This window comes from Oryctolagus cuniculus, chromosome 1, assembly GCF_051225735.1.
Source record: "Oryctolagus cuniculus isolate XC-2025 breed Fujian yellow rabbit chromosome 1, ASM5122573v1, whole genome shotgun sequence".
In the NCBI taxonomy this organism is placed as follows: domain Eukaryota; kingdom Metazoa; phylum Chordata; class Mammalia; order Lagomorpha; family Leporidae; genus Oryctolagus; species Oryctolagus cuniculus.
The window spans coordinates 232,302,385-232,312,648 of NC_142867.1; the positions used below are offsets into that span (position 1 = coordinate 232,302,385).

A 10,264-nucleotide genomic window follows, 5' to 3' on the forward strand; every position below is an offset into this window, starting at 1 on the left:
TGTGCAGGCTCCCCATATGGGTGCCGGTTCAGGTCCTGGCTGCCCTTCTTCCAGTCCAGTTCTCTGCTGTGGCCTGGGAAAGCAGTAGAAGATGGCCCAAGTCCTTGGGCCCCTGCACCCGTGTGGGAGACCAGGAAGAAGCTCCTGGCTTTGGATCGGTACAGCTGCGGCCGTTGTGGCCATTTGGGGAGAGAACCAACAGAAGTCCTTTCTCTGTCTCTCCCTCTCACTGTAACTACCTGTCAAAAGCTTAAAAAACAAAACAACAAAAACTTGCTGCAGAACAAAGGAGACAATAGAGAGACAGCCCAGCCTGTGGAATAGGGAAATGTATTTGCAAACCATTTATCAAGTGGTCAGTATTCCAAAAGGAACTTTAACTCGAAAGCAACGGAACAGCATGATTTGAAGATGAACAGAGGACTGAAGAGACACTTCTCAAGACTCACAGCCGGTCAGCGCTGAGCATCAGGAAATGCACATTCAAACCAGGGTGACGGGGTGGGCGTGAACCTCAGTTCAGGATGTCTGGGCTCCGTATTGGAATGTTATTCCCAGCTCTGGGACCCGACTCCAGCTTCCGTGGCAGGCAGGGGTGGTGGCTCCTAAACTCCCTGTTCCCAGCTGTGAGCATTTGGGAGCCAGGAGAGGGGGACCCTCCTTGTGTGGTTTATCAACTTCACCTGTCAGAATGTTACCAAACAGAAGGTAGGTATTGGTGAGGATGTGGAGACAGGGGCCTTTATGGGTTCCAGAGGACCCAGCAGTCGCACTCCTGGGTGTGTGTCCCAGGGGTCTGAAACCAGTATGGCGAGGAGATGGCAGTCTGTTCAGGGAGGTATGGTGCTGCTTGACCACAATGCGGAACCAGACGTCCATCAGTGCATGAGTGGATAAAGAAAATGCAATTGATATGCACAACGGAATACTGATCAGTCTTAAAAAAGGACGTTTTTTAAAGGTTTATTTTAATTTGAAAGTTAGACAGAGACAGGCTTTCCATCTGCTGGTTCACTCCCCAATTGGTTGCGAAGACTGGAGCTGAGCTGATCTGGAGCCAGGAGCTTCCTGGTCCCCTACGTGGGTGCGGGGGCCCAAGGACTTGGCCATCCTCCATTGCTTTCCCAGGCCACAGCAGAGAGCTGGATCAGAAGTGGAGCAGCCTGGACTTAAACCGGCGCCCATATGGGATGCCGGCGCCACAAGCCGGGGCTTTAACCCACTGTGCCAACGCGCTGGTCACAGGAAGTGAGGCAGGCCCAAAGAGACAAAAACTGCCTGAACTCAGCCACGGACGGACGCAAGCAATGGACCTCGCAGAAGCAGGGTACCGTGGTGGCTCCTGGGCGGGGAGCGGGGAGCGGGCAGATGTTGGCTCCGGGCGAAGCTGCAGCTGGGAGGAGAAGTGTCCGAGGTGCGATGGGCACGTGGCGACCAAGGTAGTGATAAGGGACGGTTCCAAACCGCCAGGAGAGAAATCGCCGGATGTGCTCGTCCCCCAAAATTGGTGTTTGAGGCCAGGGCTATGCTAATCAGCTTGATCTAATCACCCGCGCCGTGTCCACTGTCAAAACATCACGTGGCACCCCGTAAAACACACAGTCATGTTTGGTCAATTTATAACTAAACACTGGACACCCACAGACGTCATAAGACAAGGCGCCCATATCAGTGACAGTCGTGTTTTTCCACAGTCGAGATGGTCAGCGCAGGGCCAACGCCGGCCTCGGGTGGGTCCCGGGTGCACGCACCGCGGCCCCGCGCTCGGACTCTGACCCGCGCCGTGGTGGTCAAGAGGACGCTCGGGTCCTCGGTCCCTCCGCGAGGAGCCGCGGCGAGAACCGGCCCAGAGCTTGGCCGGCCGAACTCCCTGCGCAGGCGCAGAGCAGGTCCCCCCCCCACCCGCGCACAGGCCCCGGGGCGGGGGCGGAGCCAGGCCCGGTGGCGACCAATGGGGAGCGGCAGCGATGGCGCCACGCCCCCTCCTGCTCGCGTCTTAAAGGGGCAAAGAAAGGGCGCGGGGTCGCGCTCCTGAGGCCGGGCTTGCTTTCCCTGGGTGCTGGGTGCCGGGTGCCGAGCCCTAGGGAGCGCTTCTGAGCGCAGGGGAGGACGGCGTGCCCTCCACGGCCCCGGCCCCTGGCGGGCTCCGCGGAGCGGCTCCTCTAAGAGCCCCGCCCGGCTGACCACTCTCCAGCTCGGCCATGCGGACGCTGCGGGCCGCTCTCACCCTGACGCTGGGCGCGGGGCTGGGCGCCGTCGCCGAGAGCTGGCGGCGCCAGCGAGCGGACGCGCGGCCGGCGCCCGGGCTGCTGGGCCGGCTGCCAGTGCTGCCCGTGGCCGCGGCGGCTGAGCTGCCCGCCCTACCCGGGGGCGCGGGGGCCCGCGCGGCGGGCGAGCTGGCCAAGTACGGGCTGCCCGGGGTGGCGCAGCTCAAGAGCCGCGAGTCGTACGTGCTGTGCTACGACGCGCGCACCCGCGGCGCGCTCTGGGTGGTGGAGCAGCTGCGGCCGGAGCGGCTGCGGGGCGCCGGCGACCGGCGCTCGTGCGACTTCCGCGAGGACGACTCGGTGCACGCGTACCACCGCGCCACCAACGCCGACTACCGCGGCAGCGGCTTCGACCGCGGCCACCTCGCCGCCGCCGCCAACCACCGCTGGAGCCAGAAGGCCATGGACGACACCTTCTACCTGAGCAACGTGGCGCCCCAGGTAGGGCCGGGGCTGCAGCGGCGCGCGCTGGGGTCCCGCACCCCCGGCCAGGCGGGGCACGTGGCGAGCTGGCGCGCTCGGCCTGCCCGGCCCCTCCCTCGCAGCCCTGCCACCTGTGCCTGGAGCTTGGGCTTCCTTCTCCCCTCGCGCACCCCCCAGGGCCTGGGGCGGCCCCGGGACAGGGAGAAGCTGAGCCCCCCTCCTCCCAGGTGCCCCACCTCAACCAGAACGCCTGGAACAACCTGGAGAAGTACACCCGCAGCCTGACCCGCACCTACCAGAACGTCTACGTGTGCACCGGGCCGCTCTTCCTGCCCAGGTGGGCTTCCCAGCCAGCCGGGCCAGGCTCGCCCGGGGTCCGGGGCAGCACTTGTCCACCCTGAGGTCTCAGCGAGCCTGTCCTGTGTCCCCGCCGAGGGCCCTGCACGCCCCTTCCCTAGCCAGACCCGCGGGCACCCCCTGGACTGTCCCCTCTGCTGTCCCCTCTGCCACCACGCTGAAGCCCCTGCAGGCCCACAGCCCCCACGGCCTCGCCGCGCAGCCTCCCAGCCCCGGGTGCTGAGCTGCCCTGGGCACGCACCGCGAGGCCGGAGGTCACGGCTGGCAGCCGACGGCGGAGCCTGTGCACTTGGGATGGAATCCCGCCTTAGCACCAGTCCCCTGGCACCATGGACAAGCGGCCTCAGTGGGGACGGGACCTGTGACGTCACGGTCACCAGGGGGACTGGGTGGGTCGGCGGCAGCACGTGCGTAGCCAGGGCCTGGGCCACTGGGAAGCTTTCAATAGCAGGTGCCTCCCAGGGCCACGGAAGTGGGGGAGCGTGCCACAGCGTGGCACCTGCTCTGTGCTGGGCCCGGGGCTGGGAGTTCAGGCACTGTCCTTGACTGCTGACCTCTAGGGAGGAGCCAGAGTGACCGCATGCCCACGAGGACAGACGAGCATTCAGAGGCCCGATTCCACCAGCAGCATTTATTGCCTCCCGCTCTGCCTGACCCAGAGGGCGAGGGGCCCTGCCCAGGAGGGGCCAGGCAGGGGCAGCAGTCTCACAATGTCCTGCGGGTGGGCAGAAGCTGGAGGTCAGGTCAGGGTGGCTTCCTGGAGGAGGTGGGCATGGCACTAACCAGGACCCCGGCCGTCCTGCAGGACGGAGGCCGACGGGAAGGCCTATGTGAAGTACCAGGTGATCGGCAAGAACCACGTGGCGGTGCCCACGCACTTCTTCAAGGTGCTCATCCTGGAGGCGGCGGGTGGGCAGATCGAGCTGCGCTCCTACGTGATGCCCAACGCGCCCGTGGACGAGGCCCTGCCGCTGGAGCGCTTCCTGGTGCCCATCGAGAGCATCGAGCGGGCCTCGGGGCTGCTCTTCGTGCCCAACATCCTGGCGCGGACCGGCAGCCTCAAGGCCATCGCTGCCGGCGGCCAGTGAGGGCGGGGCCGAGGGACCGCGCTGGGGCGGGCACAGTAAAGGCGGCTGCTTTTGGAGACGAGTCCCAGCTGTGTGCACGCCGGGTGACCCGCGGCTGTCCCGCCACTGTCCGGACCCAACGGAGCCTTCAGCTGGGCTGGGCGCCAGCTCGGGCGAGCCCAGGCTGCAGGGCGGCCAGGGAGATGAGTATGGCTTCCTGGAAGACAAGTGTGGCGTGGGCGGGGCCCCGGGAGGTCGGACCGGATCCGCCAGGCGGGCTGCCCCCTGCTCCGTCCACACCACTCCAGATGCGGCAGGTGCGTGTGAGGCCGGGAGGGGGCGCTGCCAGGGCTGCAGGCGGCAGGCAGCTCACCGGGCCAGCAGGAGCGCCCAGGCCCCCACTCTGCACTCCCAGGCTGTCCCTGCGGCAGACCTGTGGTGCTAAGCCCCCCCTCCCCCACCACACAGCCTGGCCGGCGGCGGCACGCATGCAGGCTCACCTCGGTGCGGATGGTGCGGCTGCCCTGGCCGGGGCAGGTGTTGACGTACAGGTCAAAGAGGACGCTGGGTTCAGCCACCTCCAGGTTGGGGTCGGCATCTACCGCGGCTTCCAGCCCTTGGAGGCCGCCGAACACCACGAGGGCATGCCTGGCACCGAGGCAGAAGTCACCGGAGGGCGTTCACCCAGTGGCGCACTCCCCGCCCACATCCCCCCACCCCTGCAGCCCCTACCGGAAGCTGGGCAGCTGGGCGGAGGCCACCTCGGAGCCTCGCTCCGACGTCCCGATGGTCAGGTCGTAGCCATCCTGGAAGGGGGCCTCGGCAAACACAGCACCTGGGGGCGAGGCCGGCTCAGGGGGGGCTCCTGCTCCCCGCAAGCCACAGCCTCTTGGCTGTGTGTATGCTGGGGGGAGGGCGGAGGGGGAGCTCAGGCGGAGACAGGAGTCGCACGCTGGCCTCCCGCCCTCCTGGGAAGTCCAGGGCTGGGCTTGGCTGGGCAGGAGCCCCGAGAGCCATGTGTGTCTGGCCCTCTGTCCCCATTCCCAACGCCACAGCAGACACTATGAATCCATCATGATGCTCCCCCTGGAGGTGCTGGGCGGTGGTCCGGGCGGCCCATCCAGGGAGCCTGAGGCCCGGGCACAGGCTGGCAGGACCCCTGTCTTACTGAGGCAGGAGGCCAGGCGGACAGTGTAGCCCCAGTAGAGGCCGGCTTTGGTGCGAGGGTCCTGCGCCGACACCACCTTCCCACGGTAGGTCTTGCACTCTGGAAGAGAAACAGAGGCTGTGAGGGCCGGGTGGGGGCCCGGGAGCTGGGAGGAGGGGGTTGGAGCCCCCGGGGCCAGGAAGTCCCAGGTACCTGGGAGCTGCTTCTGGCTTAGCTGCACGGTCACCCGAAGTCCCGGCTCCAGGTTCCGGTCTATCTTCACCTCCTGGGGAGAAACCAGAGGACTGCGTTGCCTCCTGCGACCAGCAGGGGTCGCCACTTCTCCAGCCTCTTGCTAGGGGCTGGCGACTGACCCTGGGGTCCAGGTCAACCTAGCACCGTCCCAGGATGAAACGGGCCGGACCTGCTCACAGACCACTCGTCTGTGAGAGGTGGACTCGGGCCTGGCAGAGGAACCCACTTGGTACCCCGTGTCCGGGCCGGCCACTGCCCCTCCTGGCCTGGCGGGGAGTGAGTGCCGTGGAGGGTAGCCACTGTTGCTACTTCCTTCCCTTCCTCCTTCACCAGGGTCTGCCGCCTGCCAGCTGCGAGCGCTGATCTCTGCTCCGTTCTGAGCACCCTCCCCGACCGTGTGAACAGGTGGGGCTTCGTGCCCCAGGACCGCTGGGTGACAGGGACCTGTTTCTGGCTGCGTCAGTGGTGAGCCCGAGGACCGGCCTTCACTGACCTACCAGCTGCCTGTGTGCGGGGGCGGGAGGGCAGCAGCAGATGGCCCAGCGGCCTGGGTCCCAGCACCCACGTGGGAGAGCGGGTGGGGCTCCTGGCCCAGGCCTCGCTGACACGCCCTCTGGGGTGTGACCAGAGGTGCCAGAGCTGCCTCTGTGTCTCCCCCATACACAGATCAATCTTTCCCGGCCTCCTCGAGTCCCCTTTGTGGGGAACTCCCAGGCGGGGCCTGAGCCCACGCCCCCACCATGCCTACCTTCTTCATGCCGCAGTTGACGAAGGAGCCGTGGCCTGGCCGGGTGGGCCGGTCCACCACGACGCCCTCACGGAACTCGGCCTCCTCGTCCTGCCGCATGTGGTGGGGGCTGTCCAGGGGGTTCAGGAGCCCTGGGGCGGGGGGACAGGCGGTGCCCTGGGTCAAGTCCGGGCTCTGCTCAGGCCGGCCTCCCAGTGGGCCAGCCAGTGGCTGAGCGGGCGTGGGAGGCGGGGGCCAGGTGTACCTGCGAACTGCAGATCCTGGTGCTTGGGGAAGAATGCCTTCCTCAGGTACCTGGCCAGGAAGGCAGATGGCAGAGGTTCCGGGGGCGGCCACTCCCACCGCCCCCTCCCCACGCTCAGGGAAGTCGCCGTCTTACTGTGGACACTCCAGGTACTGGAGGATGCGGGCCAGCTGGACGCATGCCTGCCCCTTCTTGCCCACTCCCTTGAACTCCCCCTCGACGGTCCTGGAGGGGAGGAAGGCCGCGGCGTGGGGCGAAGCGGCCGCTGTGACGCTGCGCCCCACGTCGAGCCCCACTGCTAAAGCCCCTGGGAAGGCAGTGGAGGATGGCGCAAGTGCTCGGGCCCCGCCGTCCGTGTGGGAGACCCGGCTGGAGTCCCAGGCTCCTGGCTTCGGCCTGGCCCGGCCCCTGCTGCTGTGGCCCTCTGGGGAGTGAGCCAGGGCACAGAAGGGCTGTCTCCTCCTCTCTCAGCCTAAGGGCTGCCCCCTTAAGAGCGCCTCCCACCGCATCTGACCTCTGCCGTCAGGGCCCCTGCTCCTCCCCGGGCCGCCTGCCCGCGGGGTGGCCGCTCACTTGGCATCCTGGCCCTCCTCATCGAACACCACGACCTCGTCCACGCAGAAGATGGCGCAGGCCCTGGCAATCTGGCCAGCCAGGTAGGTGCGGAGCTCTGGCGACTGGGCGTTGTCCAGGATGGAGCCCGGCAGGGCCACACTCAGGGTGTAGGGCCGTCCTGGCCAAGAGACGGTACCCCTGGTCAGCCTGGGGCCACGGCTCCCCGCGCTGCACCCCACCCCGTAGCGCCCCAGGGAGAGCAGCAGGGGCCTCAGTCTGCCCGGGGAGAAGTGGACAGAGTGGCCTGCAAGGCCCCTCTGGGCGGGGCAGAAGTTACGCAGCTGGTCGGGGCGCCCGTGCCCCCGCGGCAGTGACCGGGCAGGTCCTGCGCATGCGCAGTGTGCGTCCCCGGCTCACCCCGGTCCTCTGCGCGCGTGGCTGCTTCCTCCTCCTGCTGCTTGGCCGCCGCCTCCTGGGCGCGCTGCCGCTCCAGCTTCTTCACCATCTTCAGATCTTTCCACTTCTTTTTCTCCTCTTTCTCTGGGTGAGAGGACATCTTGATTGGGAGGAGGGAGGAGGCTCCGTGGGTCGGCCTGGGTGAGCACCAGAGCCTCCCCGGCTGGGGTCCGGTGGGACCCAGGGGGGACACGGCCGCTTCCTTCCCCAGGGGCCGGTGGAGAGGTCTGGGGAAAGGCGAGCGGGCTCTGTCCCCACCCCCGCCCTGACTTACTCTGCTGCTTCCATTTCCGCCACTCCACTCGGCCGTGTTCGCCCTGCAGCAGGGGTGGGCGTGGGTTAGGAGTGTGAGGCTGGGGCAAGCCTGGGACCCGCATTCTGCAGAGAGCCACGGCGGGCGTCCTGCTCACGTGCGCCCTGGGACAAGCAGGGGGTGGCTCCTCCGCCCACCTGGGAGATCGGGATGGAGCTTCAGGCCCCTGGCTGTGGCCTGGCCTCAGCCCGGCTGCTGTGGGCATTATTTCCAGTCCACGAAAATAATAAACCAAAAAGCATTAAGCGCGTGAGGCTGCGAGGAAGCCAGGCGGCAGGAGGGCGGGACCCGGCGGATCCCCAACACCTGGGGCCAGCCTGGCGCACAGTGAGCGAGCGAGAAACGGCTGCGCGAATTCCCACGAGGCAGGGGCCCGCTTCCCGCCTCCAGCCCCGGCCACAGCACCGCCGCGCCCCCAGCCTCTGCTGCTCCCCCGGCCTGCGAGCACGCGGCTCCGGGCACCGGACCAGCGGGCAGCAGAGCGCGGGAGGGGCGGCCCGGCGCCGCCGCAGGCCCCTCCACGCGTCGCTCTCACGCCGCAAGCCTGCCCCCCCGGGCCGGGGTCCCCCCAGCCAGACACCCACCGGGCCGCACGGCCGCTTCCGCACGCGCTCCGCCATGTTCCGCCGCACTGGACACGCCCCTGCCAGTCAGGTCCTCCTCTTCCGGCCACACCTCCACCGCGCGGTCCAATCGGAGAGAAAAGCGAGAGGCGCACTGGACACGCCCCTACCAATCAGCCCCTTCTCTTCCAGCCACACCTCCACCGCGCGGTCCAATCGGAGAGAAGGGCGAGCGCGGGGGCGTGGCCGGGCTGCGGCGGGAGCTCCGCGGGAGGGGCGGAGCTAGTGGCCGGGCCGGGTGGGTGCCCGCGCGGACAGGGTCTGGGGTTGTCCTGGACCCCCCGACGGCCCAGGAGCCACCCTCCACGTCGGGGCGAGCTCCAGCTGGAAGTGACCCTACAGACCTTTCACTCCAGTTCTTTTGTGAAGATGTGTTGGTTTACTCTTTGGATTAACACTTTTTTTTAAGCAGTCTCAGCTTCAAGGAAAATCGAGCGGACAGCACAGGGTCTCCGCTAACGCCATGCTCCGGCTGCCACACGGTGACAGCTGACGAACAACACGATTCATCACCGGCTCGGGCTGTGGTCCACAGGGTGTCAGCACAGGTCTGCTCTCTGACCCCGGGCTCCCTCCCAGGCCCTGGCAACAACTCATCGTTCTTGTCTACAGCTTCGCCTTTTCCAGAATATTCGTTGAAGCCGCAGAGTACGCAGCCTTTTCAGATTGGCTTCTTTCTTTCCTTTACGATTTATTTATTTGAAAGGTAGTGCTACAGAGAGAGGGAGGGTCAGAGAGGGGTCTTCCATCCGCGGGTTCACTCCCCAAATGGCCTCGACAGCTGGAGCTGGGCTGACCTGAAGCCAGGAGCCAGGAGCTTCTGCCAGGTCTCCCAGGCAGGTGCAGGGGCCCAAGCACTTGAGCCATCCTCCACTGCTTTCCCAGGCCACAGCAGAGAGCTGGGGCAGCCAGGACTCAAACCAGTGCCCATCTGGGATGCTGGCACCACAGGCAGTGGCTTAACCCCCTGCCCCACAACACTGGCCCCAATAAATACGCCTTTATAAAAAATGTAAAAACACCTTAAACTTTTCTAATTAAAACAGATTTAGTAACAGTTGATATTTCAACGTAAAATTCCAAGTCCATATGCCAGACTCTGGAGTATTTCCAATGTCTTCAAGACACACAAATACGCTTTGGCTATCTGTTGCCCCACACTCAAGGGTAGCATTTTAATTGCTGTGCCAAAGCCCTGCTCCTAACCGGTGTCTTAACCAAAGGACAAATACCCATCCTGACGCTAACCGGGTCGCACAATTCACCGCATCCCAACAGTACCCAGCCATGCGGAATCCAGATGAAGGGCTGGGGCCCGCGAGGCTGCCTCCCTGGACGCCGGCAGCTAGGGCTCCCTGGCCGCTGCACCCCGTCCCCCTCGGGCTCATCAGTGAGCGACTCGCGAAACCCAGGAAAGTGCTGTATGCAGGATTACGGTTTTATTACCCAGAATGCAACTCTGAAAGGGCCAAACAAAACAGGTGCCCCGGGGCTGGCGTAGCACGGTGGGTTGAGCCACCACTTGCAATGCTGCCAGCCCATGTGAGAGCGCCGGTTCAAGTCCCAGCTGCTACTTCGGATCCAGTTTCCTTCTAACGCGCCTGGGAGGCAGCAGAGGATGGCCCAAGCACCTGGGTCCCTGCCATCCACGTGAGACCGGGATGGAGTGCCGGGCTCCTGGCTTCAGCTGGCCCAGCCCCGGCTGTTGTAGACATTTGGGGTGAACCCAAGTTCTTGGGCCACCTTCTGAGGATAGAATATCTCTTCCCTGTCGCTACCTTTCAAGTAGATACACATAAGTAAACTTAT

General features: G+C 65.6%; 2 protein-coding genes across 3 annotated transcripts; one reads left to right on the top strand and one right to left on the bottom strand.

The window, feature by feature from the left end:
• The first annotated feature begins 1,991 nt into the window (after positions 1 to 1,991).
• On the top strand, positions 1,992 to 4,191 carry ENDOG (endonuclease G). Its single transcript, XM_008252767.5, has 3 exons — positions 1,992 to 2,708; positions 2,918 to 3,027; positions 3,853 to 4,191. Exons 1-3 carry the CDS (start codon positions 2,202 to 2,204, stop codon positions 4,133 to 4,135), a joined length of 900 nt encoding a protein of 299 aa, XP_008250989.4. The 5' UTR covers positions 1,992 to 2,201; the 3' UTR covers positions 4,136 to 4,191.
• On the bottom strand, positions 3,664 to 8,471 carry SPOUT1 (SPOUT domain containing methyltransferase 1). 2 transcript variants are annotated; one of them, XM_002723894.6, is made up of 12 exons: positions 8,417 to 8,471; positions 7,794 to 7,836; positions 7,481 to 7,603; positions 7,082 to 7,241; positions 6,644 to 6,733; positions 6,509 to 6,558; positions 6,265 to 6,395; positions 5,475 to 5,547; positions 5,283 to 5,381; positions 4,847 to 4,949; positions 4,615 to 4,762; positions 3,664 to 4,331 (listed from the first exon to the last, which is right to left on the bottom strand). In XM_002723894.6, exons 1-12 carry the CDS (start codon positions 8,450 to 8,452, stop codon positions 4,263 to 4,265), a joined length of 1,125 nt encoding a protein of 374 aa, XP_002723940.1. In that variant the 5' UTR covers positions 8,453 to 8,471; the 3' UTR covers positions 3,664 to 4,262. The 2 variants fall into 2 exon arrangements, with proteins under 2 accessions (XP_002723940.1, XP_089177242.1); XM_089321116.1 differs by having other exon boundaries at positions 7,481 to 7,619; positions 7,794 to 7,969.
• Between the last annotated feature and the right edge of the window lie 1,793 nt (positions 8,472 to 10,264).

What these genes read in the sequence shown, in the direction of transcription:
- ENDOG (XM_008252767.5), top strand. Translation starts at nt 2,202, where the DNA reads ATGCGGACGCTGCGGGCCGCTCTCACCCTGACGCTGGGCGCGGGGCTG. An exon ending in TGAGCAACGTGGCGCCCCAG is followed by an intron (nt 2,709 to 2,917) that starts GTAGGGCCGGGG and finishes CCCTCCTCCCAG; the next exon opens with GTGCCCCACCTCAACCAGAA. An exon ending in GGGCCGCTCTTCCTGCCCAG is followed by an intron (nt 3,028 to 3,852) that starts GTGGGCTTCCCA and finishes GCCGTCCTGCAG; the next exon opens with GACGGAGGCCGACGGGAAGG.
- SPOUT1 (XM_002723894.6), bottom strand. Translation starts at nt 8,452, where the DNA reads ATGGCGGAGCGCGTGCGGAAGCGGCCGTGCGGCCCG. An exon ending in CACGCGCGCAGAGGACCGGG is followed by an intron (nt 7,242 to 7,480) that starts GTGAGCCGGGGA and finishes TCTCTTGGCCAG; the next exon opens with GACGGCCCTACACCCTGAGT. An exon ending in GCCGCACCATCCGCACCGAG is followed by an intron (nt 4,332 to 4,614) that starts GTGAGCCTGCAT and finishes CTTGTCTTCCAG; the next exon opens with GAAGCCATACTCATCTCCCT.